Consider the following 27,152-nt stretch of genomic DNA (forward strand, 5'->3'; position numbering starts at 1 on the left):
GAATTACAGGATCTCAGGCACTCCTGAATTGTAATTCTGATTACACTTTTACTGTTTGGTATGTCCCTGTGGTAAGACCTACATAAGGAGTAATGTATATCCCGCCAAACGTACAGTTTTGGAACATATGCGAGCTATTGCTAAGAATGCCCCAGCATATCAAGTAGCCCAGAATTTCCGGGCCCCACATGGGAGTAATTATAGCATTCTACGTTTCTTTTGTTCGGACAGAGTCTTTCCTAAAACCAGAGGGGGTAGTGGTTGGGTGATGACACTTAGAAGGCTAGACTCACGTTGCATTATTGAATTAGAAATTAAGATACGGATGAGGAATTAGCAACCAATCAAGGCTGAAGCTTGAGCATACTGATTGAATTAGGGACACAACAATTCATGTTGATTTAGGAATAAGGGTGTGATTTCCCTTCTTTTTTCCTGATGAATTGACAATAAATTGAAATTGATAATGACATTGGAGGACTCATACTGAACATGGTATTGTAACAATAAGTGGTTAATGAATTGAAATGCTTGATTTAGAATTGTACAAGAAACATATTGAAACTAACATAACTTTAATGAGTTAGTAATCTTTAAAGATGATTGGTTAAATGGCATCTAGGTGCACACTATGTTGTATTCGATTGTCATATTTATAATTAGAATTCAATCATGTTTATATACAGTCGTATGTTGTCCAAAACATTTGTTCATAAAGACAGATACAGATAGGGGAAATAGTAGTCATTTGAACTGTGGGCAAATCAAGATTGGAGAATCAATTTCTGGATGATTTATATGGAATAATATCAGAATAAGGTGATGAAATTATGAAAATATACAGCAACAAATGGTACAGAACAGACTAATCCAAAATGGTGGCAACAATTAAGCTGTATGAAAGCCTCTTTTCATCACTGTGCACTTCTTATGTTTTGTTCTTTTAACAAACACTGAAAAGGGGCAAGGTGGTGATATTGATCACAGTGAGCAAGGTCTGAGCAGAAACACTTATGGTTTTGTGCTTTTTACGGCTCAAATAAAGAGAGTTTGAAGACTACGTGGTGTACCTGTGTCGAATTAGTGGAGGATCTATAATTAACTCAGCAGGATCCCACTCCTGCGCACAGAAGTGCCTGTTTCACTAGTAGGACAGGTGACAGAGGGAGAGAGATAGTCCATACATATGTCCAAAGTGGTCCTCCAGGAGTTACTTAAAAAAGCACAACGCAGTAGAATTAAAGGAGGTGTGCTGAAGCTTTTATTAAATGGTATTGAGTTTCAACCGTACGGTCTTTGCGATAGCACCAGGCGATACTGGAATTATGCAGCAGGGGAAGGCCAAATTATGTGGCTGGGTTGAATAAATTATGCAGCAAGACAAGGCAAATTATACGGTGTACTGCGGCACATTGTTTTACGTAATTCTTTTGTAATTTTTACACTTGGTAACACTGTCTGGCCATAGTTTGCAACTCATTAGTACCATATTAACATGCAGATATAGCAATAAGCAACAAAAGTTGACCTGTCAACCTTTACAAAGGGCCTTTCACTCAGCTCATCATGTGTTGTTGCGTGTTTATTAATATTTGAACCATTTTTGGTAGAATCAGTTTTTTCGGTAAAATGTGCAGATTAAGCGACAGATGATGGATTATGTGACAAATGCTGCAAATCCATAACAATGCGTAACACACCACAGCCACACAATTGCATGCTTCCAGTTGCCCTGACATATATATATTACCCAGTGGTCGCCACTGGGTAGTAATAGTTAGTTCTGCTTTTCCATGGGCAGAGCGCATTTTGGTTTGCTAAAAATTTGGGGACGTTTGACCAATTCACAAAACAAGTTAATGCACCTCAGCTCCCTCCTGGAAAGTTTCGGGGTGATGCGTAAGGTAGAGGCCAAGAAAAAAGGGTATCCCAAAACTGAAAATCCCCATGCATTTTCTATAGACTTTGTTGGAAAGCACTATTGCAAAAACTACTGAACGGTATAACTCCAGATTTGGAAGGAAGTTAGATCTTGATCCAGAGAGCACGTTTTCCGTGATTTCTTGTAAATATGTTCAGTAGTTTTTGGGATATAAAGCTCCCAATATCTGTGTATGTTTTGACGATTGGGTTCAAGGTTCTCTCGCAGGAGTCCCTCAAACCCAATTTTAAGAAATTCGCATAATTGGCCCGTTTGCGACAGCAAAGAGCATTTTTAAATGTACAACTGCCCAAATTGTGATTCGGTAGCCTATTACCGGATCGCAAATTGGGTTTGCGACCTGGTATTAGGAAAGGGCGTGTTTAGTGCATCCCCTCCTAATAGCTACTCGCAGTGGTATTTGTGAATGTTTTGCGACTGAAATGCGGTCGCAAACATTCACATTTTACCACCAACTCTGAGTTGGTGGTAGACCCATTCATAAATGGGAAGGGGTCCAGAAAGGACCCCTTCCCCTTTGTGAATGTTGGGGAAAGCATTTTTTGGGAGCAGGTAGAGAGTTTTTTTCGTGCATGGCTTCAGTGGTTTTGAGCTTTTTCCAACTTTTGTCCAGTTTTCTGGTTGTCCTCTTGCTAGGGCTGAGTTAAGTAGTGGGACAGACAACATAGGGTGTTTGCATGAGTGAACTATTAGTGATAGAGCATACCTTGTTTGTGGTGTTTTGGGTGACCTTATTTAGTAGTTTGTGATCTCGTCGTTAACATGAGAAATTTTAGTTTTTGTAGAGCAATCTTTGAGATGCTCCAACATTTGCAAGATAGAGGGGTGTTTTTGTGGTCTTTGCACAATTTTTATTGGAGAATGTCACCTTTTTTATGGCTGTCTAGAAAAGCCATACATAGTAAAGATTTGCCTTTGCTTTAGTTTGGGCTCGGCAAGGTATGTAATATCATGTAATATGCTGATTCCTTTTTAGCTTGAAAGGGATTTGATCCATGAAATGTTAGACAGAAAATCAAATAGTGGTTATCACGGGTGTGATAAGATCAAGAAAGTAATTTTAATATCTAGGTGGGCGGTAAATGGTGTGACAACAGTAGCTGTTCTTGTGGATACTTTTGAGGGCTACTTACAGACATTCAAAGGGCGAGACCTATGGGAATTCTGCTACAGTATAGAGTCAATTATTTTTATCATAATAGCTATGCCACTTTAATAATATGATGTCTATCTTTGTACAAGATAAAGTATCCATCTGGTATCAGGATGACAAATGTTGTGCTATAAGTGTAAGACAACGCTTTTCAAGATTGAACAGCAAGTTTAACAAATGAGCTGTGATGAGGTCAGATTTCTCTGATACTTGTGTTTGGGGGAAGGGGGAATCAGTACATATTGGTATGCAATTAACGGCAGTGCATTTGAAAGGAGCAATACACACAATGGCATTTGGTCTGGTTTTAATGGGGTTTTCAGGATGTCCGATGTGCCACTGATTGCCAATAGGATTGTGCATATGTATTTGTAATCTCATAGGGATGGTGATATAAGATTCTCTGTGTTGCAAATGTTAAGTTCTATTTTAAGCAAAGAGGGGAAAAAGGGTGCCTCTTATTGCACTTATTTCACTATGATCACCACCAGCTATCGCTCCAATTGTCAGATGAAACCAGTGCCAATCTATCTAAGTTTGTCCCAACCATTCGAAGGGCCAAACCCCATTTATTATTAGCTTTTTTCAATTTTAGGTGGTTGCAGTTGGACCTGGCCAATTTTGCAGGGTCTGCACACATTTATTTTCCTTCTATTGCTGAACCTGTTACTGTTGGCAATAGGACTCTGTGCACCGTTTCCCTGCTAACCAGTTGTAAAGTGCTTGTGCTTTCTCTGGTGCAATTAGCATCTACCTGATTAATACATGTAAGTTACTTATAAATCCCTAACAAATGGTACGACCTCCTACACACACACAAAGGAATCAGACACCAGGTATGTTGCATGTCCTGCCTTTTGTCATTCCCAGACAGTTTGGAGCCTTGACAGGGTAAGGGGAAGAACTTTCCAAAACCTGATGTGAAGGTAGGAGAGGGAGCCCCTGAAACAAAAGGCTGGCACAGGTATAAATATTGGACCTCCAGAGCCACTTTTCAGAAACCTTCTGGACCTGGGAATTAAGAGGAGGACTGTCCTTCTACCAGAAGACTGTCCTTCTGCTTTAGGACTGCCTGGCTGTCTGAGAAGTAATACTGGACCTTCTTGCCTTCATCCCAGGGTAACCAGAGTGATTCCAAGCGTCAGTTGGCTAACCTCCTGTGTGAGCTACAGGGACGCAACAAGATTCAGAGACCTCCCCGCAGCTGCCTAGCTGTCCAGGTGCAACTGGACCTACCTGAACATGCAACTGGAATTGCCTGAACTCGGATGGCCTCCGCTAGAGTGAGGCCATGATCCCCAAGAGGTGTATCCCAAGGTCCGGGTTCCTTGGCTTGCATCAGAGTGTACTCCTCCACAAGAAGGTCCACAACAAACTGATCACCCATCCTACTCATGATGCATATCTGTCTCAGTTATACTTTCACAGCGCCAGGATGCCCGTAGGGTTGCAGAGCGCTTTATAAATTCCATAAATAAATAAATAAATAAGGGGTGACAATCCCGAAGTTTAGGCACCTCGTGACTACTGGCCCATTTGCACCAAGGCTCTGCCGCCGCCGTCAAATGCAAAGTACTGAAGTGGGACCTGCTCTCCATGCCGACAGCGACCACCAGCGATGGCCGGCACTTCACTCTACAGCAATGATAGCCCGCAATGACCACCAACGCTACAGCAACAACTGTATGTGATGTCTGACGTGCTCTTTGCGCTACAGCGACCACCATCTGTGATGGTCAGCCTCCTCCTCACGGCCTCCTACAATGTGAACAGAACTCTTCACATCAGATTTTGAAGGTAACCTTTAAGCTGGAGTAACCTGGTCCCTGCATTTGACCTGTGCTTCACCGCTGTGAGCCTGAACTAAGTGCTTTTAACTTAAATTTTCACATAAACCTTTAAAATTGAATATTTCCAGTTTTTTTTTAGATGAAAATTGCATTTTAAGTCTGTTCACATTCCAGGTGTCCTTTGATATTCCAGTTTCAGTGGGAAAGACCATTTAGCATGACTGTCTGTAGGAGTCGCTCCACATGGATACACCAAAAAATGCATTAATTTGAAAAAACACAGGAATATCTACTAAACTTACCTGGAAACACACTGGTGAAATTTAGCTGGTCTTTTGTTGGCCTTGGGGGAGCCACACATTTTATTGCTCCATCAGTATGATCTTGAATGTCACAACTCTGTCCTGCAAAGAAGGTCATACTTTAAAATGTTACTGGCTTACTGTGCAGAATGTGTTCGCAGCTTGGCACTATACCCTGCATTCTTTAGAATAGGATTTTGTACAATTATAAAAGAGGTGTTTGGCATACTTCAACATCTCTAGAAGTCACCAGAAACATAATATTTTTCTGTAATATAAACAGAGCATGTGCCCTGTTCCTTTACACTATAAAGAATAGCTCAGCATCAGATTAAGGAACAGGAGTGGTGGTAGGGCTGGTTTGGATTTTGTGATTGAAACACACTCATGCTTGCTTTTGTGGTTTTGTCAGGGACAGAGGGGCAGATCTACCAGGAAGCACCGCAGCGTGGCAACGCAAGCCCTTTGGCTGCGTCACCCTGCGGCACTTCCGAAGCACAGGAATGCAACATAAATACATTGATATGTCGCATTCTTGTGCTCTCCCCTGCGCTGGCACACAAACAGCTGCCATGCGCCGATGCAAGGATGCCTGCACCATGGGGTGATTGTTTTTATGCAGGAAGGGGCACCTTCCTGCACAAAAACAATCACTATAGGCATTTCTACTCGTTGCGCCTCCCTTCTCCTCCCCTGGGAAGGCGTAGCATTGAAACGCATTTCCAGATTTACAATTCCTCGTAAATCTGGAAATATGACTCGTACCATGGGTGTTGCGTGGGAACACCCACAGCAACACCCTTGGAATGCCCCTTCCACGCAAAGTGCTGCGTGTGAAGGGGCCATATTTACGAGGAGAGTCATGCAGGGTGGCTTTTCCTCCCTTGTAAATATGGGTAAGTGAAATGTGCCCCAACAGGGTTCGACAAATCCACTCGCCCGCTCGCATTTACGAGGTAGAATTAATGAGGACGAGCTATTTATAGGTCCTACTCGCCCTTTCTGGCGAGTAGGAAAACAAACTAACTTTTGTCCTCAGTCTTTGAAAACTGAGCAAATGTGACAAGATAAAAAGATTTAAAGGCATTTTTATTGCTCACAAAGCGAATGAGCAGTCAAGATGCCTTTAAATCTTGTTATCTTGTCACATTTGCTCAGCTTTCAGAGAAGGAGGTCAAGTAGGTTGCAGTTAGGTTGAGGAGATTTTTCAAGGTACTAGACCTGCAGGACTAGTACCATTTTTTGGATTTTTCGAGCCCTGCTCCAGTACGTCACAAAAAGTGCCGTACTGGTGGCGCAGGGGGCTTGTAAATCTGCCCCAGAGTTTCTCCATTTCTAGTGGGCTTTTCAACTTTCCAAAATACATCTACCACTTCTGTAGCATCTGTACTCCCAGATATAACTTGCTGTTGATACTGTTTGCATAGTATATTTCCATGTATTTTTTTCTCTTTTGATCTTTTGACTTCTGATGTTGACAGAGCCCTGATAAATTGGGAATAAAAATAAATTCAAGGGAATGTCATGCAGCTTACATGTAAATTTTTCTTCATGTGGGCACATCAGGAGCGTCTTACAGGAAGAGAATTCAGCCCATGTGCTGACTGTATATTTGACATGCAGCTTAATTACCACTTCTCACAACACAATCCTGTTTAGTTAAAATGAAGGATACACAAAGGGTGCATGGGTACACCTTGGAATTTAACTCAAATTACATACTATGCTTGAAAAATCTCAAAGGGTAACATCCATGAGAAGCAAAATAGGTGTTGCTAAATAATATTAAATTATTGTATGAAATAAGTCACCCTTAAGTAGGCTTCGCAGCCAGCAAGGGATGGCATCTGGCAGTTAAAAATGGGACATATAAACATTTCATGTGTGCATGTTCCTACAGCGACCGGAGTTCAAAAGCTATTTTCTCTGTGAGTACTGTAGCTGGTTCTATGAAGAAAAGCGTACGTACAAATAATGAGTTAATCACTTATCTTCAGTTTGGAATAAGCTACAGAGGTGGTTTAAACACTGATGGTAAATTTTAATTTATCATATATATAAGGGAAAAGTAAGTTTTGAAAAGTTATGTTTTCCCTATCTTAAGCTGTTGAAGACTAAGTAGCATTGACCTGCTTGCAGCTGCCAGTCAGTGCTGTGTTAAATGTGGTGCAAATTACTGTTCTCACGGCACAGAAAATGGCTTGGGCCTTAGGGAAGAATGTTACCCACCTTAACCCAAGCACTGCAGATTAGAAGTGCCAGAAACTTCACTAAATTGGAACGTCCCTGTTGAAATATGTATTCTTTTAGTTTAGTGATAAGGGAAGCCTGGAGTAGAGGGGTCTTTGATAACAAAACATTATTTAGCCTCCTTGTGTTAATTTTCCATAGAGTTAGTGGGAAGGAACTGCTCATTTCTCTACTCAAACCCCTACAAGTGTAACCTGTGGGGAGACCTGAAGGGCTATACCTGCTCCCAGTTGTACTCAGAACTAAGAAGTGTACTCCAAGAGTCACTTGCCTGACCTTTGTGGATAAAGGGGCCCTAAAAAGCTACTCAAGGCTTTTTTTCTGGCATGCCCAGTTTACAAGGTAGAACTGGAATAGGGCAGGACCTTGCTGGTGGCCTCTCATGGAGTGTGTCATGGCCTACTCAGAAGTGGCTAAAAGGAACCGGCAGTCATTTATGAAGCATCATCAGGAACCACGTTCATGGTGGTTTCTATCAAAGTATTGCAGGGCTCTGTGGGCATGATGGAGCCTTGTACCAAAGAGTTTATTTTTTTTATTTTACAAAAGAAAACCTAGAAACAGGATTCTCCCTCACCATGGGAGTCATTTCTCAAGGAAAGCTGGTCATTATTTGTTTGTTACTGTCCCTCACCACTAGGGTTTGTCTGGCAGTGACAGACAGACAAAAATGGCTATATGTCTGCCCATCCTGATTGGGCAAGAGGTCTTTTAGCCAATTCTCCACCGACCAATACTCCTCTAGGCCATCGGAAATGTTTGGCTATGGCGGCAATGGGGTATTCTCCACAGTGGCAAAACCATGATCTGCCCGCTTCTAAATTTAGTGGGCAGACCATTATATTAGCCGTAAGCATGACCCATTGCTATTGCGACAGTGTATACTCACCTCTAAAATGCAAATCAGGCCCTAAGTGCAAAGGTACCACTCTTGACCAGACAATGGCACAAAATATATCTTCCTGACGAAAAGTCTCTGGCAGCCGTGAATGTTGAACTTTCCCTGGGGTTGAGCCCAGATTTAAATTATTGAAATTGTGTCTTTCAACTGACAGGATTTTTTAACTTATCACTTGGAGTCACTAGCTTCCCAACTAATAACCCTTTGTTTATTTGTACAATAAAGGTAATTAAAATCCCCACCACTTTTAAATAAGATAAAAAATGCAAGAGCACAAAGAAAGCCCTTTTGCTGATAATGAGCACTCAATAACATTGAATACATTGCAGTGTATATTTTGACTTTTCTTTCATCCAAACTATGATTTTCTAGTATGCTTATGAAGAGCCTGACCCACATTCCCTCCTCCTTATTATTGTAATCTACTATTACAGTTCAGGTGCAAGGGGTTTATATTATTTGAGTTTGCATTTGATAATTGATTTACATTCTCCCCTTTATTTTAACGTGTTTTCTCGTTTTATTTCATTAGTGAGCTGTCTGGGAATCTGGAGGTTCTCTGCACGACTTTCTTTATATTATCCTTCCCTCTTTTGTTTATTGCGTGGCTTCACAGCTGGTAGAGAACAATCTTGGGGGTATATCAGCAAGGACCGGCGATAATTATCGCTAAGCGCACTTAGCGCTAGGATAATTATCGCCGGCTAGCGTGGAATTTTATTGCTGAGATAGCGTGCTATCAGCAACGCTTATCTCAAAAGCGATAAAATTCCTCGCGCTAACAGCCAAAAGTGAGATTATCGCTGGAAATCCAGCGATAATCTCACACATTTTGGCGTTAGCTCGCTGATAAGGCAGGGCGTACTTAGCCATTATATCCACCTTACATTGGATATAATGGCTAAATCAGGGTGAAAGCAGGCGTAAGGAAAGTAGCGTTAACTGTGGTTAGCACTACTTTTCTTATCGCTATGCCTGTTAGCGATTCCCTTGATAATTGGAGAAATGTCGGTTAGAGACATTTCTCCAGTTATTTTGGGACGGAACGCCCACTTTGCATCTCATTAGAGATGCAAAGGTGGGCGTTATGGGAAAGGGAGCTAAAGCAAGGAATCACGCATTAGCGTGACCTTGATGATTAAGCGATAAAATTATTGCTGCTTTTCGTCCGAAAACGGACGCTAAAGCGGCGATAATTTGTCATCGCCAGCTTGCTGATATGCCCCATGGAGTGGCTGACTCCGCCCTCCATTCTAAGGTCTGCCCTTTAAGGATGCCAAGTGCCAGTGGTTGTTTAACTTGCCAAATGTCTGTTCCTCTGGTATAAAGAATATATGCTTATGTCAAGCCCATATATACTCAGCACCAATGTTATGGATTATGAAATTGTTGTAGGAAGACAGTTAAAAATAAAATTAAAAATAACGCAAATATTAAATGGAAAAACATATCTATCTTCTTGAAATCTTCAGGACCCTCTCCGTTTGGGGACACCTGCTAGCAACTCTCTCTACAGCCACTTCAGGGGATGTATACATGACTGCAAGCTGACATGGACCTTCAGTACTTGTTTGTTTTTTTTTTTTTTGGCCTGCCAACTTGGATCTAATGACCTTCTATACCCGGACTCTAATTCATCACTATTGAGTTTGATGGTCCAGATCTTTCACTTTTTTCAGAGAATGATTGATTTAAATTTGCATTGTACTCCTGGCTCATGGCTTGAACTTTCAGAATATTCACTATCCAGAGGAAGACCTTGCCAACTAGGGTGAAAACATGAACACTACATCAAGGTACAGATTATCAGCATATGAATCACTATAATAACACTATATTTATTATACAAAATGGTATGTTTTTCAACATATTGTAGTTTTTCTTTTCTATTTATTTTCTTATTTTCACCGTTAACCCTGGATTTTTGCAGTGTGTTGCTATTTTACACCCCATTTCTATTGCAAATACGTTTTTAAGGTCGAGCCTGGGCAGCGCATGCGATGCTCTGAGAGGCATGCTGTATTCGAGTATGGACCTGAAGCTACGCCCACTCTCCACCCATATTTTTCATTTGCTTGTGTCATTGTCCTTTCTAAATGCTGGCTTCCAGTTCGTTAATAGGCTTGTTAGTCCCTCCTTAGTACCGCCTTGTCTACAATTTGTACCCTCCCATGAGGACTGGCCCTTCTGTTGTTTGTTACACGGTATGTCTTATTTAGTCTGTAAGCACTATTTTCTTAAATGCGTTTCTCCTACTGCAGGCATGACATGCTTTCCTGCAACATTCAAGCAGTCCGGTAAAATGGCGGCTGCTTCTATGAATTGAAATAGGTCTCACATTTACAAGAGTTTGAGCTATTGGAAGTATAAATGACAATGCCTTTTATTCATGTGTTAATTATTAAAACAGATAAATAAAAGACATTGTCATTTACAATGCCAATAGTTTAAACTCTCCCAAATGCGAGACCTATTGGATTGCAAATGCTTGTTATATATTTACCCACAGGAAGCTTTTTTTGCTATATTTTCCCATTTCTTGGATTACTCAGGATCCACGTTAGGGCCAATTTTTATGTTTTGCTTTGCGAAAGTATTTCAATTTAACCCATTACTTAGGGGTCATTGTTTCGCATTGATTAATTATCCAGGTTCCCATTTGGAATACAAGGTTGTCCTATATGTTGTTTGTACCCCCAAGCAGCAGCTTTGACGGGTAAATAAGAAAATAGAATGGTATTGCATGACCCAGCGGTCTGGTCGCTACTGGTCTGTCAGGTCATAGTGTTGTTTCTCTGTCCTTTTGAGGGTGAGGACCATCACTGCTTTTCTCTGTTCATTGGTACCAGGAGAGGCATAGTGGGCACAAACAGGAAAAACTCAACAATCACCCCACCGCACGGGGAAAAAACGATCTGTGTATCGAGACTTTCTGCTCTTCATTTAAAGAAAACAAACGATGCTTTGGGTCTTTGCTTTCTCTAAATGAAAAGTCTGCATAGTGGGTATTTTTAAAATTCAGCCAGCTCTGCAGACTTACAGAACTTGCAGCGCTTCAAAGGGTGCCATCAAAGTAGCCACCTTCTCACCACAGACATCATCACCAGCTCAGCAGGAAGATTAGGGCATGGCTTCCACCACCCTGGTGAACCAGCGTCTCTCCACGGGGGGCTAAATGACCCCCTCGGTCCCACAAATGCACTTCAAATAGAATTCCCAGTGTATCATATATAGAAACTACACAATTGTATCTGTGTGAGTGGGGTGCTTTAGTAGGAGCGATAAAATGCCTTTCTGTCTGAGAGCCTTCAAGTGACTTGCTTTGTGTCCACATTTCAATATTAAATCCCATACTTGCTACACAACTCAGTTCATGCCTCTTGCCATTCTAGCAGGAGGACAAAAGACAATGAAGAATATTGCTCTGCAATGATCTCACCCATGCTTACTTGTTACTTCAGGTTTACCAGTGGAATGGAGAAGAGCATATTGTTCCAATTCAATGTCCGTCTTCTTCAAATATATGGGAACAGATTTACAAGCCCCCTGCGCCACCATTATGTCACTTTTTGTGACGTACTGGTGGCGCAGGGGGTTCCTCCATATTTACAAGGACAGGAAAAGCCACCCTGCCTGACTTTTCCTCTCCTTGTAAATACGGCCCCTTCACACGCAGCACTTTGCGTTGAAGGGGCGTTTCATGGGTGTTTCTGTGGTTGTTCCCACGCAACACCCATGGCATCAGACACATCTCCAGATTTACGAGAAATCGTAAATCTGGAGATGCGTCTGAATGCTACGCTACCCTAGAGGTGGCATAGCAAGGCGCAACGAGGAGAAATGTTTTAATTTTTCCTAGTTATTACCTCTTTCAATGCGTGCTGCATTCTACAACACGCATTGAAAGAGGAAAATGCCTGAAGTGATTGTTTTTGTGCAGGAAGGTGCCCCTTCCTGCGTAAAAATGCGCAAGTGCAAGGGTGCCTGCGCCAGCACATGGCTGCAGTTTGTGCACGAGCGTGGGGGAAGCACAGAGATGCTACATATTATTGTAAATATGTTGCATCCCTGTGCTTCGGAAGTGCCGCAGCGTGGCGCAGCAAAAGTGCTTGCCTTGCCGCACTGCAGCACTTCCTCGTAGATCTGCTGTATGGTACTCTGAAACTCAGACAATCTCATAATACAGTTTGAAAGTATTTCAATGCTACTTGATCCAAATCCCTCTGTAGTTTTCGCCGTTATGAGAAGGTTGTTGGGGGTGATTTACTTATACCACACTCTATGAATGAAAAAAGGAGGAACAAGAAAGAACATAAACTTCCAGAACATACCTCCAACAAGAACACTAATCGGCTGATCTGTTGCATCAAAGTACTGGCCTGTTACAGTGATCAGGCTTCCTCCTTGGACACTTCCAGCAGCAGGTGAAACTGAGGAGAGCGCTGAAGAAAAGATTTACATTAAGAGTCAGCACAGTGGGCAGAGGTAAAAGATACATAATGTATTTTCTTTTTCAGAAAGAATGAATTTCATGAATTTGAGGCATGTGAGTGAAATCCCTCCCTTTTTCACTAAACTGTCCCATTGTACAAACAATCCAGCCAGAAGAGTACAAGATTCGCGTGGAATCTAAAGATGGGTAAGAGCTAGTTCCACGATTGATGCGCATTTCTTAAAAATATGCACTCAATAAAAAGTATTACATGGATCTCTGGGTATGGAACTCTCTTTCATCCAACGTTAAGTGCACTCTTAATGCCACACTCATCTGTTTTTCAGATTTTTTCTTTCTTATTAAACTGTCCCTCACAGTTGAAAATGTAAGAGGTGCTTTACTGGAAATTAAATGATGCTGGTTTCAATTCTAACTAATAACATCTAACACAAAATTAGAATTGGGTCTAGACCCATCGAACAGTGAAATTCAGTCAGGCTTTCTAGATATTCACAGCAGATATATGTGAAGTTCTTTTACATTTTATGAATTTCAGTGATGATCATTTGCATGCATCTTAGTCATTATGAAAACTCTACTGAGCCTTACTATTCATTGACTCAAACCTCCCAGCTCTAAACAACGGTATGATCCTGTTATAATCAACTAGAAAGGTCATATACTGGCTGCACCTATACTAGTTATTGGTGACAGGGGGGGCTCACTGTTCATAAAAGTGTGGGAATTCAATGAAGGTGGAGCAGAATTAGAGGCAGACAATACAGTGAAGCTTCTCCATTTACAAGCATTCTTACAGTAAGCATTTCCAAATGTAAATAGTGTTGCTATACCTGCTGCTGCAACCTCAGAGAGCCTATAGAAGAAAATGATGTATTCCACAATAAAACATTGCACTATAAACATAATACCGCCAAACACGTGCACCAGTGGATACACGACAAACCGAACTGAAACGCCATCCTCGCATTTTCTAGAAATTCATACCTGCATAGGTCTGAAACATTGCGATCTTATTCAGTGAAGATACAAAATAGGTATTCCTGCCTGGAGAACTCCTATGGGAAAAACATACATAAACCCTTTAGAACCAAATGATCATAGTATGGCTCACACTGCCTTCGTGAAATGCACATTCCATTCATTCAACATGTCATTCCTTCATATTTGCACTTTGAATGTCTTTATTGTAAAATAAGTGCATGCATTTAATAAAACAGCTCTAAAAACCTATGGTCTACCTCTTGAAACATCTGTCTCACAAATGAGCACTTTGTGTACTCGAAAGGGTACCCATGTACCCGGTGAAAGGAATCTGACACCCTGAAAGGACTGCTTGGACTCACCACATAATGCAACAGAAGGAGTTATCAGATTCCTGCAGGAAATACTAGACCACCTGGGAGGGTTATCCTACCCAGAGAAATAGCTAACATTCCTACTAAATGAGTCATTGAATACCCTAAACCATGGGTACTCACAAACTTTCTCTCGGGGGCCAAATTTACAGTGTGGTTTGTGGCTGAGGGGCGCACCGGTGGGGGCGGGGCTAGAGCAAAAAAAACAACTATGACCATGAGGTTGAACACAGGCCCCTGCAGCGGACGCCTTCGTCCACTGAGCCACCAGACCCGGCATTCACACATGTCTGTCTATCTATCTATCTATCTATCTATCTATCTATCTATCTATCTATCTATCTATCTATCTATCTATCTATCTATCTATCTATCTATCTATCTATCTATCTATCTATCTATCTATCTATCTATCTATCTATCTATCTATCTATCTCTCCCTTCCTCCCTCTCCCTCTCTCTATCACTCTCCCTCTCTCTCTCCGTCTCCCTCCCGCTCTCTCTCTCTCTCTCTCTCCCTCTGTCTCCCTCACTCTGTTTGTCTCCCTTTCTCTCTGTCTCCCTCCCTCTCTCTCTCTGTCTCCCTCCCTCTCTCACTCTGAATCCATCTCTGTCTCCCTCTCTCTCTCTGTCTCTGTCTCACTCACTCTGTTTGTCTCCCTCTCCCTCTGTTCTCCCTCTCTCTCCCTCCCTCTCCCTCTGTCTCCCTCCCTCTCCCTTCCTCTCCCTCTGTCTCCCTGTCTGTCTCCCTCTCTCTGTCTCCCTCCCTCCCTCTCCCTCTGTTCTCCCTCTGACTCCCTCCCTCTCCCTCTCTCTCCCTCCCTCTCCCTTCCTCTCCCTCTGTCTCCCTGTCTCTCTCCCTCTCTCTCTGTCTCTCCCTCTCTCTGTCTCCCTCTCTCTGTCTTCCCCCTCTCCCTCTCTCTCTTCCTCCCTCTGTCGCACTCTGTCTTACTCCTGCTATCACCTCACCTGCTGCTCTCACTCCCTGCTGCCCTCCGTCACCTCACCCTGATGTCCTCGTCACCCGCTGTCACCTCACCCCGTGCTGGGACAGCTTCCCGGGAACACACACAGCCGCCGCACCCAAGCACTTCACAGGTCTTTTAAAGACCATTCACTTGTTAATGAGGCTGTGTTGTATTTCACCTCTTTTTAGCGCCCCTGCATCTCCACTCAATGAGAGTGGATATGCAGGGGTGCTAAGAAGAGGTGAAATACAACAAAGCCTTATTAACAAGTGAATGGTCTTTCAAAGAATCGCCCGGCCCCCATAGCTCCGCGCTGCCGGTGATATAAAAAAGCACAGGTACGATGTCTGCAAGGTCCGCGGCCCGCAAAGGAAGGCTTGCCGGGCCGCTGGTGGCCCGCGGGCCGTACTATGAGTACCCGTGCCCTAAACGCTGTGAGGCATCCTGAAAGCATTGCAATGCTCTACGAAGGAGCCCTGAGAAATCCAAATATGGTAATACAAACATTGCTTCCCCAGGATTGAGATATAAAACCTGCAGGCTTCAGCCTTTTTTGTTTTAAACCTGTAAAGTTTTCATGCAAAGAAATGTTTCCTTTAAACACTTAGCAACAAGAAAATTTGAGTTTGGGGCAGTGTCTTCAGTTCCCTATATTTGCATCTTGTCAAAGTCACAGTTTTATCAACTTATCACAGCTTATCAAAGACCAGCTTAAAGTAGACATTCAGCAAACCCAAATACCTTTAAGGCATCCTGGAATATACATCTAGACTCCTGAGAAATCCTTAAGACAGCTCCCTCACAAGAGTTATCTTGGCTCCTATTGAGAAACTGGGTCTCCTGAAAAAGCCAGACCTTTGGAAATAGCTATGAGGGGCCACACTACATACAGTGGTCCACTGATGGAGCAGGAACTCAAAGGTGCCCATTTTTATATTTTTATCGCCCCTAAGGCACTATGGGTAAGATTTACAAGCCCCCTGCGCCACCAGTACGTCACTTTTTGTGACGTACGGGTGGTGTATTTTAATGCTCCATATATCAAGGACAGGAAAAGCCACACTGCGTGAATTTTCCTGTCCTTGTAAATATGGCCCCTTACACGCAGCAGTTTGCGCGAAAGGGGATTTTCATGGGTGTTGCTGTGGGTGTTACTGAGCAACACACAAAGAACCAGACACATTTCCAGATTTACGAGGAATCATAAATCTGGAAATGCGTCAGAATGCTACGCCTTCCCAAGGGAGGCATAAGGAGGAGCAACGAGGAGAAATGTTTTCATTTCTCCTCGTTTTTTCCTCTTTCAATGCGTGCTGCATTCTACAGCACGCATTGAAAGAGGAAAATGCCTGTGGTGATTGTTTTTGTACAGGAAGGTGCCCCTTCCTGCACAAAAAAAATCTTCTCATGACGCAGGCATCCTTGCACCATGGGGCAAGGGGGCCTGCGCCAGCGCATGGATGCAGTTTGTGCACCAGCGCAGGGGGAAGCACAGAGATGCGACATATTGTTGTAAATATGTCACATCCCTGTGCTTTGAAAGTGACTCAGTGCAGCGCAGCCAAATAGCTTGCGGATTTCATTGAGTCACTTTCATTGTAGATCTGCCTCAATATTACTACTGAAGAGGCTGTAAGTGCCTGTGTAGCCCTTGGTAACACACATATCACCGATACACATACAGCGGTGGCGCTATTTGAAGAGGTTGTTCCCTCATTTTCATGGAAGCGTGTCCCCATGCAAATGAGGGAACACTTTCTCTCTGTGACCTCACTAAGTTATGGACGCAGGTGAAGAGACAAATATGGCTTCAGGAGGTGCACTGACTAAGTGCCACAAACAGATGACATACAGAATATGTGTCTGCTGAAGGTAGCCCTCTAGTGTAGAGAAATGGGGACCCATGGGCCTCCCAGACATTTCTTTCTAAGCTGGTGCAGTCACTCACTGTACCCGCCTGTAGAGGGACCTTTGGCCCCCCTTTGAGGTGCAGGCGGGTGCTGCCTGCACAGTGAAAGACAGAGTGGCATCGTTCCTAAACAACAGACACCAAATAGTGAGGACTCAAAATCATACTTCAATCAAAGTTCAAATGACATGTGACAGTGACAGCCGTCGGTCCTAGACACCACCATATTCAACACGTATGTGAAGTAGGTCTGTATCTCATCAACGCCAGTGTTGTCCTGAACCAAAATGCAGACCACACCCAATTGTAGCTAAAATGTTTAATCAATAGAAGACATCATCTTCACTAATGCACTGCCCCAAGGCAGCTGCAGCTGCCCATGGGGATAAGGTGTTACCAGTAATAGACCGCACTGTCCCTGTTTGGCCTGGAACACCAACTTGAAGGTGAGTTGTGCCACACACATGGAGTGCGAGCTATTTGTAATATGGCCGAGGTCTCTTTAAGTACTATATGGCTTTCTAGGAGATTGTTTGGGCAGCCTGAAACAGTTTTAAGGCATTCCATGGCCCATGGTTTGCACACAAAGTTAAGAATTTCTCTGTTTGTGTTGGACAAATTCACTCTTTATGTACAACTCAGCTGTCAGGTCCAAAAAAAGCACTCTGTGTCTTTAAGCATCAGTGGCAAATGTAGTTTGTTCACACAAGAATGTCTGAGAAGGCTCACTGCCACTGCTTCCTGCTGTTCCTCTTGCCCATTAAGGACAAAGCTGAAATATCCTGAGTGTTGCTAATATACATTTCAGGCAGAAGTGAAATAACGTTGTGGGGTGTACAGATATTCACAGTAATATTTTATCACTCACCCTGTACTTAGCATCATATTGAATTTACAAATATCTATTGTAATTCACTTGCAGGTAACTGACACGTTTTTATATTTCCCATAATTTAAAAAGGAAATTATTACTGTGAAACATGTTGTTTCTTTTTTTAAGCAGAAGCAAAAACAATACAACAACGATAGCTCATAAAGTGAAGATACAAAAGTACTTAAATTGAATTAAAATAATAAAATATCACCCGAGAACATGCTTCTATTCTTAATATTGTAACGTAGAATACCTTCCATAAGCAGAGTCCACGATGAAGCTGACATTATGATGACCTGTATAAATTAGAAAAAATTGTAAGCGTAATACAGGGTCTCTTTAGTGCCCACAAATTAAATATGAACAAAAATGGCACCTTACCAACGTATGTTCCGGTCATTTTGCAAATCATGGTTCCCGCATTAGAAGAAGTAAGTTGTAATCCATACCTAAGGGAATACAATGGAATAATTTACATAATTTTACTGAGAGACTGTCTCCAGATTCAGACTAGAATATAGGGCAATCAGGCAGTGCCTGCTGGCAGGTCTAACAGGTCAGAGATTGTGGGTCGGTTTTCTGGCTGTTTTTGGTGCCTGTTTTATGGTCTGCTACGCCGGTTTTTACAGTTGATTTCCCTCATTTTAAAACAGACATTGTTTTCAGCAAGCTCAAGTCCATGTAGCCTTCCATACCTTGCAAAGCTCACAAGTTTAAAACTGCCCCAATTTGTAAACATGGGGCACTTTTTTAACTTTCTAATTCACTAATGGTGAACACTTGTATTTTGGTGCCTGGACCTATTTTCTGTCCCAGTACGACTGCCTCTCTCAGCTGCATAACTTGTGGGTGGATTACTTTCTATTCTTATACAGTATATTAAAAAAAAACAGAATTCCTCCTCGTTGCACATCTCTCAAGAGCAAACTGTACCTTTCTGTCCTGAACTGTCTGAAAGTGGGAGAATTCATCACCGGACCAATCCCTCTGCAGAATCTCTGGGTTACAAACTTGACTACACTGTCCAAATTACAATACATATCAATAAGATGGCAAAAGCAGCAAATTCTACCTTCAAATGTAAAAAAAGAAGTCCCATTTCGGTACTGCGGTATGGGTGTGTGTTTCTAGCAGGTATCCAACAAACATCAATTGCTCCACTCAAAACAATGCGACTGTAGTAATCTGTTAAATCAGATTATGTGTATTCTGCTTTACTAATCCTTCCAATATTGTTAGTATATAAATGTATTGTGTTGGTTTATATTAGAATGTTCTACTGCTGCTTAGTTACTTCAGAATGTTCTTGGTTTACTCTTGAGTTGGCGTCTGTTGGAGTTGGCTGCTTCCAAGCCAGCTCTTCTTCCATGTAACCTACAATAAAACTACTCAAGACATCTACTGTATCCTAGTTCCTTACTACAGCAACTCTCTGCAGCCACGCTTCCCTATCATAGCCAGAATGTAATTTAATATTTCCTGTTTAACCAATAAGGCCATTCATGACAGCAACCACCAAAATGTAGTGAGCCAGCTATAATCTAATGCTGTTGAAGCCAGGGAGGGAGCAGAAACAACTGTTGCGAAATCTATAAAATTTTGATACAAATTTGCAATTAAATACCACAGAAAATCTTCTCATGAGCATTTCATGATTTTGGCCATCATCAGAGAGGGGCATTACTGACATTTTCAGGAGGAGGGTAACAGTATGATGCTTCTTCAGTCAATTTCATTTTAATACCAACCATTAACCCAAAGTAAACATCGAGCGGGCCCAAACAACTCACAGTATTTTAACACAATACACACTGGCAGCAACATCCTTCTTAGTGACACTTATCCTTGGCCCTGCTTCTAGCCACCTAAAGCACACTGTACATGGAGGACCCTATTCAGAAAGGTAAGTTTGAATGTGTAGATATATTCACATGTAGATTTACTCCTACATCAAGGTGTAAATCTCCACTTTCGTGCTATTCGATATTTCCAAGTGGATATTTACAACTAGCTGTAGACTTAATCCTCAAATGAGGGGGCGGAGTTTCTTACACAATTTAAACTGTACAATTACCACAAGTAACTTTACACTTATAGGGTTTGATTCACAAAAGTAATTTGCACTTTTTTACTAATTTACACTTTTGAGTAAGTTTACTACTTTTTGGCGAGTCACAAAATCCGAGTGTAAATTTACTCCAAAAGTGTAATTTAAATGTCAATCCCCATGTTAAAAAAAGTGGGGACAACTACCCAACCTCATTGAAGTTCTCATCACTAAGGCCAAAGAACCTGGAGGCATATTATCAAGAACGGCGTTCAAATTATCGCCGCTTCAGCGGCAGGAAACCGCCGCTAAAGCGGTGATAATGGGCTTGATAATATGCCTTTGAGAATTCCAATAGAAGCCCATGTTCACACCAGAACATGGGCTGCTATTGGAATTCAGTATCAATATCATGGGTACACAAATGTGTGAACCCAGCGGTTAGAGAGAACAAACAAACAAACTGCACCAGCAACTGGTAACAGACCCTCCTCTGCTCTGGGTCAGGGTAGGTGAGAGGTTGACACCTTCCACAGACTCATCCAGCTCCTTGGAAGATATGAGGTCAGCAAGAGGTTCACTCTTCTCTTCCATGCCATCAACTGTCACCAGGAGCATGGCGTTAGGCTACTCATAGTGGAGAACGTATGATGGTCAGAATGCTGCAGTATAGTGGAGTTTAAGACAGTTAACATGGAGTACCCTCAATGGGTTCCTGGGTGTTTTGAAGTCTACCAGGAAGGTGCCCTCCCCCCTTTCTCTCCTTCACAACATAAGGCCCAGACCAGCAGTCTTGTAGTACCCTGGGCTCCACTGGCCCCATAACCCACACTGAGTGGCATTCTGATCATGCAAGAGCCTAACTACCACATGGCTGGCTTCTAGGCTCTCAGCGTCCTTTTTCCAGAAGCTCTGTATGTGGTTTCTGTAAGCCAACAACTTCAGTGGGCTTCTTAGGAGCTTACTCCCATCCCTCCTTTAAAAGACTGAAAAGTTCCCTAACAGGGTGGCAATACGGGAGCTCAAAGGGACTGGACTCAATTGCCTTTTGTGGTACCTCCCTGTAGGAAAAACGAAGGCATGGCAAGAGGACGTCCAATGTTCACCCCATGAGCTAGGCCCATAATCATGCCCTAAAGGGACTTGTTGAACCTTTCAGCAATCTCATTGTTCTGAGGGTGATAGGGTGTGAAGGACATTTAAGTTACCCCACACTCATCCCACATTGGCTTTGTGTACTTGGAAATGCAGTTTGTGCCCCCGTTAGATATTTCTTCTTTGTGGAACCCTACCTGAGTAAAAATGCCCATTCAAGGTCCAAGCCACTGTAGGTGCAGCTAGATAACTCTGAATATCTGGTGGCTTGATCCACCAAGACTGATATAAACATGTTTCCTAACGCAATCTTAGGGTCCAGGTGTCCAACAATATTGATGCCCACCATTTTAAAGGGGGCGAGCAATGAGAGAGAAGGGAAACAAGGGAGCCTTTAGCTTTTTTCTTGATTTCCCACTGGTATGGTAGCTAGGACACAACATTCAGAATAGATCTGAGGTCGTCTTTATCCGGCACCGATAAAAGTGGGTGAGATGCCTGGTAAAGGTCTTGTCCTGCCCTAGGTATCCTGTCAAGTAATGTCATGAGTCAGATCCAGTAGGAAGGCTCAGTAGCCCTGGGGTCTACCAGCACATGGATTTCCTTAGGCTCCGGACGCATAGGCTCACTATATAGGAGATCATTCTCCAATATATCAGAAGATCCCCAGAGGTGTCACCAGCTACCTGGGCCTTCGCTTGCTGCCTCTGGCCCTCAAGAGTGGGACACTTTTTTAAAACTCTGCAGAACTCCTCCCTGAATGGCCCACCATCTGCTTGCCAACCAGCCAGCAATGTCCTTGTCTGTAATCTCCAGTGCGCTACCATCAAGCTCAGCCCTTCCCAGACTGTGGGAGTTTCAGGGGCTAGATTCTCATGCATCTTGCCCTTCCTCTTCTTTCCAGCTACCTGGGCCATGTTTCCCGGCTCCTGTGACTGTTTGACTACCCTCTTGAGCTGCCATGGACTGTGTAGTCAGGCACACCCACTCAGGCAACTCTAGCATTTCCAGGTCAGACTGGCGCCCCACTTCTTTTGAGATGGTGTGCTCTAAGCCATTCCCTATGCAAAAACAAAAGTTGATGGACAGAATGCAGAACAATGTCATACATTCACCCCAGTACAGAGATCTGGGCTTAAATCCACAGTTTTTTTGCTCACCATGCCATTCCAGTTTGAGCCCAGCCATATGCAAATCAGTCTTGACCCTGTGCCTCATGGTAACAGTCCAACCCAAACTGCCAAGCCAGGTCCTCCCTGGACTGAAAACAAGCATCCTAGGACCGGTTTCATGGTTTCACCGCACTTCAGCCAGGATAGCTTGATTCCAGTGGCATGGAGAGCATGGGACCCATGTCTGGGCATACCCTTCCCACTCGGGGTGACAAATGCAAAAACAACAGTTGATGGACAGAATGCAGAACAATGTCATGCATTCACCCCAGTACAGAGATCTGGGCCAAAATCCACCGTTTTTTTGCTCACCATGCCGTTCCAGTTTGAACACAGCCATATGCAAATCAGTCTTGACCCTTTGCCTCATGGGAACAGTCCAGCCCGAACTGCCAAGCCAGGTCCTCCCTGGACTGGAAACAAGCATCCTAGGACCGGTTTCGGGGTTTCACCCCTCTTACGCCAGGATAGCTTGATTCCAGTGGCATGGAGAGCACGGGACCCACGTCTGGGCATACCCTTCCCACTCGGGGTGACAAATGCAAAAACAACAGTTGATGGACAGAATGCAGAACAATGTCATACATTCACCCCAGTACAGAGATCTGCGCCTAAATCCACCGCTTTTTTGCTCACCATGCCGTTCCAGTTTTAACCCAGGCATATGGAAATCAGTCTTGACCCTGTGCCTCATGGGAATAGACTAGCCCAAACTGCTAAGCCAGGTCCTCCCTGGACTGGAAACAAGCATCCTAGGACCGGTTTCGGGGTTTCACCCCTCTTCAGCCAGGATAGCTTGATTCCAGTGGCATGGAAAGCACGGGGCCTACGTCTGGGCATACCCTTCCCACTCAGGGCAACAAATGCAAAAACAACAGTAAATTGTAAATTGATACTTGTATAGCGCACTACTCACCCACAAGGGTCTCAAGGCGCTTGTACGAATACCGCTGTGGAACCCATCCTGGCTTTCCCTGTGAGGCGTCCACTCCTGGGCACCCCCAAGGTGGAGGCCAGGCATCCTTAGCGTTGTGGGGGCCGTTGTGGAGATTAAGCAAGCTATTGCCCAGAGTTGCAGAGTGGGACTCCATGATTGGAATGGCACCGAGGCGAGAATTATCAGGTACGTAGAATTTTTTAGCCCAAGACCCGCCGAGACGGGGAATTGAACCCTGGTCCCGGGCTAGACCTCTGCATCAGGGTCTGCCGCTCTAATCATTGAGCCACACTTCTCCACTGTTGATGTACAGAATGCAGAGCAATGTCATACATTCACCCCAGTACAGAGATCTGGGCCTAAATTCACAGTTTTTTTGCTCACCATGCCGTTCCAGTTTGAACTCAGCCATATGCAAATCAGTCTTGACCCTGTGCCTCATGGGAACAGTTCAGCCCGAACTGCTAAGCTAGGTCCTCCCTGGACTGGAAACAAACATCCTAGGACCGGTTTCGGGGTTTCACCCCTCTTCAGCCAGGATACCTTGATCCCGGTGGCATGGAGAGCACAGGACCCACGTCTGGGCATACCCTTCCCACTCGGGTGACAAATGCAAAAACAACAGTTGATGGACAGAATGCAGAACAATGTCATACATTCACGCATGGCTGGACTAACAGCTACCTTCAGGAAACCTGAGACTCCCCCCCCCACTAAAACGGAATCAAGCCACAGGGTAGTGGCTCTCAAGGTTGTCTGCTACAACAACCTGGTGAAATCTATTGGGGATTACCTTTCTCTGAGGACACCGCTGTGGGCATCATCTCCTTATCAACCAGGGACTCTAGGGTAACCTCTTGTCTACCATAATGCTAACTGGGGCAAGCTCCTGCAAATAGGCTACAATAGCCAACCCTGGTGTCTGCCCACCAGTGGGGGTGCTGCACCCTTTTATGCCATTTGATGTCTCTCTTAAAGTGCTCATACCTATAGCACTCATACCACTTGGGAATTAACTTCCCTGACTTCTTATCAGTGAACCCCTTCTTTTTGTGGTCATGGTGGGACTGGGTATCCTTCCCATATGTAGAGAACTCATTATTTTTGGGTTTGTCTCATCCTTCTTTCCTCTATTGGGACCCTGTCCACTCTTATGGGTTTCCTCTAGGCACTCCCTGATACCTTCTTGTGGTCCATGGTGCTGAGCCAGTTGTCCGCCTCCTTAGCAAGCTCCCTGGCGTCATTGAGCTTACTATCCACTAAGTTAGGTGTTGTCGATGCTCTGTAAAACAATTGTTGAACATGTGCTCTCTGACAATCAAATCATACAGCCACATTAATGCCCTTCACCCAGCCATCCAGTGCTTTGCAAAAGTGATCCACAAAGTCCAGCCAGGACTGTTGGGGCAACTTCAGGCTGTCCCTAAACGTCTGCCTATACTTCTTACGTTTGAGACTATATTTTCTGACAAGTGTGTCCTTTATGAGTGGATTTTTCATCCTTTCTCCTTTCCCTAGGGCCAAAAATGTATCCCTCACTTCACTGGGAATGTGCCTCCAGAGACACAATCAATCAATCAACTCAGCTTTGTAGAAAGCTACTAATCACCTGTGAGGGCATCTAAGCATTGGATTCTTGCAATGATCAGTCAAAGTGCCAGATCTTAAGTCCTTTTCTGAATTCAGGGTGAGAGGATGATGTTTGGAGGTGCAAAGGGAGGTCATTCCAGGACCTAGTGGCGAGAAAAGAGAAGGGCCATCCTCCACTGTTGCCTTGGGAGATGCGGGGAGTGTGAGCGAGAGCGAGGGAGGCGGAGAGCAGGTGTCTGGAGGTTTGGTGGAAGTTCAGGCATTGGTTGATATATCCTGGTCCTTGGTAGAGGAGGGCCTTGTAGGTGTGTGTCGACATCTTGAGTTGGCATCTTTTCTGGATGGAGAGCCAGTAGAGGTTCATGAGGTGGGGGTGATGTGGGTTTGTTTTTTCAGGTTGTAGGATGAATCTGGTGGCTGAGTTCTGTATCGTCTGGGGTCTCTTCAGGAGTTGGGTGATGAGTCCTACGTAGAGCGTGTTGCCGTAGTCCAGCCGGCTGGTGACTAGGGCTTGAATGGCAGCTCCCCAGGTGTTGACAGTAGTCATCTGAAGATCTTTCAGAACTTTGCTGAGGGTGTGGAAGCAGTCAGGGGAGACTGTGTTGATCTGGCATTTCATGGTGATTTTGCTGTCCAGGATGATGCCAAGGTTGCAGGTGTGGTCTGTCAGTGTGAGTCCAAGGTGTCGATCCATGGGCAGGTGTTATTCCCAAAAATCATCCCTTCCTTCTTGTCCATGTTGAGCTTCAGGCAGTTAATCTTCATCCAGTAGGCAACACTCATCATGCAGTTGTGGAAGTTGGTCCTGGTGGTCGAGGGGTCTTCTGAGAGCGAGAGGACGAGCTGGGTGTCATCTGGATCAGATATAATGTTAAGGCTGTGTGTTCTGAAGACGTCGGCCAGGTGCATCATGTACATGTTGAACAGGTTGGGGCTGAGGGATGAGACTTGAGAGACACCACAGATTATGCCCCTGGGTTCTGAAATGAAGGGTGGCAGGCGGATCTTTTGGGTTCATCCTGTGAGGAAGGATGCGGTCCATTTGTGAGCGTCTGCCTGGATCCTGATGTGATGGAGTCTTTTGATGAGGGTGTGGTGGGATATGGTGTTAAGCACTGCCAAGAGTTCGAGGAGGATCAGGGCTGCTGTCCGCCCACGGTCGAGGAGGAACCCGATGTTGTTGGTGGTGGTGGCGATCAGGGCAGTCTTAGTGCTGCGATTGGGAGAGAAGCTGGTTTGGGAGGTGTACAGCAGATTGTTGCTCTCCAGGTATTCAGTGAGTTGGTGGTTGATGGACTTCTCCAGGTCCTTGTTGGGGAAGGGAAGGAGAGAGATGGGGCAGTAGTTTTTGAGTTCACTGGGGTTAGTGGAGGGTTTCTTGAGGAGGGGTCTGTAATGAATGAGCTACTCATATGATCGAGTACCTTGTGATGACCACCAACTATCAGCATCAGAGACTTATTTAGTATGCCAGTATACAATGTAGAATGACATTAAATATGCTTGCTTAGTGCAAACAGTTATGAAGCAGAGAAGTAGGACTTACTATTTTCTTTAACATATTTGTATGTCTTTCTTACTCCTTGAATTTATCTTGCTTTAAGGCAGTACTTGCTATGGGCTTCAACATGGCCTCATGTCACTGTGCATACTAATTCTGCTTCTGTACGCATATAGTTGCATTTGCATGACTGACTCCATTTTCTGAACTGTCGCCATCTTCTGAAGCCTTGAAAGGTGGGGAGGACATGTTTTCCCCTCACTTGTCATTCGCACTTTACCGACCAGAAAAGACCGGATTTTATCAGAGGAATGTGCTCGGTCTGTGTCAAAGCCATAATACATTGTCTGGCAGATGCTGTGGCTGTGGCGCAGACCGACCTGCATGAGGAAAGAGGGAGTGGCCTGCTAGAAGCCTCATCCTACGTTTTACAGTATTAAAGTGAGCCGTCTGCTCTAGCTTACCGGAAGCTCGCCACTGAACAGACGTGTTGAGGTGTATTGAGGTTGGACTTTGTGTCTCGACTGAGCTTTTGCCTGGCTTGAGGACCCGGACTCCCCTCAGCTTGGATAGTCGAAATGTGGAAGCAGTCGGTGAGGTGTCCCTACTAACTCTTGATCTTGATACTCTTACTATTCTTTACTGATTTTTTCTCTACTTTTAGTTATTCTTGGTTTCATTCATTTATCACATATATATCTACATTTATTTACCTTGATTGTGTATTTCAATCGTGTACTTGCTAGTTGGGAGTCGGCTATGATTTCTGTATTCGGCCTACCCTTTTGCTTAAGTAGTGTGCGTTAATACATTTGTATTCCATGCAATTTGGATCAGTGTAATCTCTTGTCCTAGGGGAGTGTTGGTGTTGGCCTCGTCCTAGGGGAGGGTTGTGGGTAAGGATTGTCCT

General features: G+C 43.9%; 1 protein-coding gene across 2 annotated transcripts in view; it reads right to left on the reverse strand.

Moving 5' to 3' along the window:
• LOC146830894 (fibrocystin-L-like) overlaps positions 1 to 27,152 on the reverse strand; it is a 1,907,335-nt gene that overhangs the window by 1,466,668 nt on the left and 413,515 nt on the right. For both annotated transcript variants that reach the window (XM_085605084.1, XM_085605082.1), the window contains exons 9-13: positions 18,282 to 18,349; positions 18,154 to 18,196; positions 13,779 to 13,849; positions 12,670 to 12,780; positions 5,188 to 5,289 (exon numbers count right to left, since the gene is read on the reverse strand). In XM_085605084.1, coding sequence (XP_085461210.1) covers positions 5,188 to 5,289; positions 12,670 to 12,780; positions 13,779 to 13,849; positions 18,154 to 18,196; positions 18,282 to 18,349 — 395 coding nt within the window. The remainder of the gene's footprint in view (positions 1 to 5,187; positions 5,290 to 12,669; positions 12,781 to 13,778; positions 13,850 to 18,153; positions 18,197 to 18,281; positions 18,350 to 27,152) is intronic.

The sequence above is a fragment of the Triturus cristatus genome, chromosome 5_1, assembly GCF_964204655.1.
Source record: "Triturus cristatus chromosome 5_1, aTriCri1.1, whole genome shotgun sequence".
In the NCBI taxonomy this organism is placed as follows: Eukaryota; Metazoa; Chordata; class Amphibia; order Caudata; family Salamandridae; genus Triturus; species Triturus cristatus.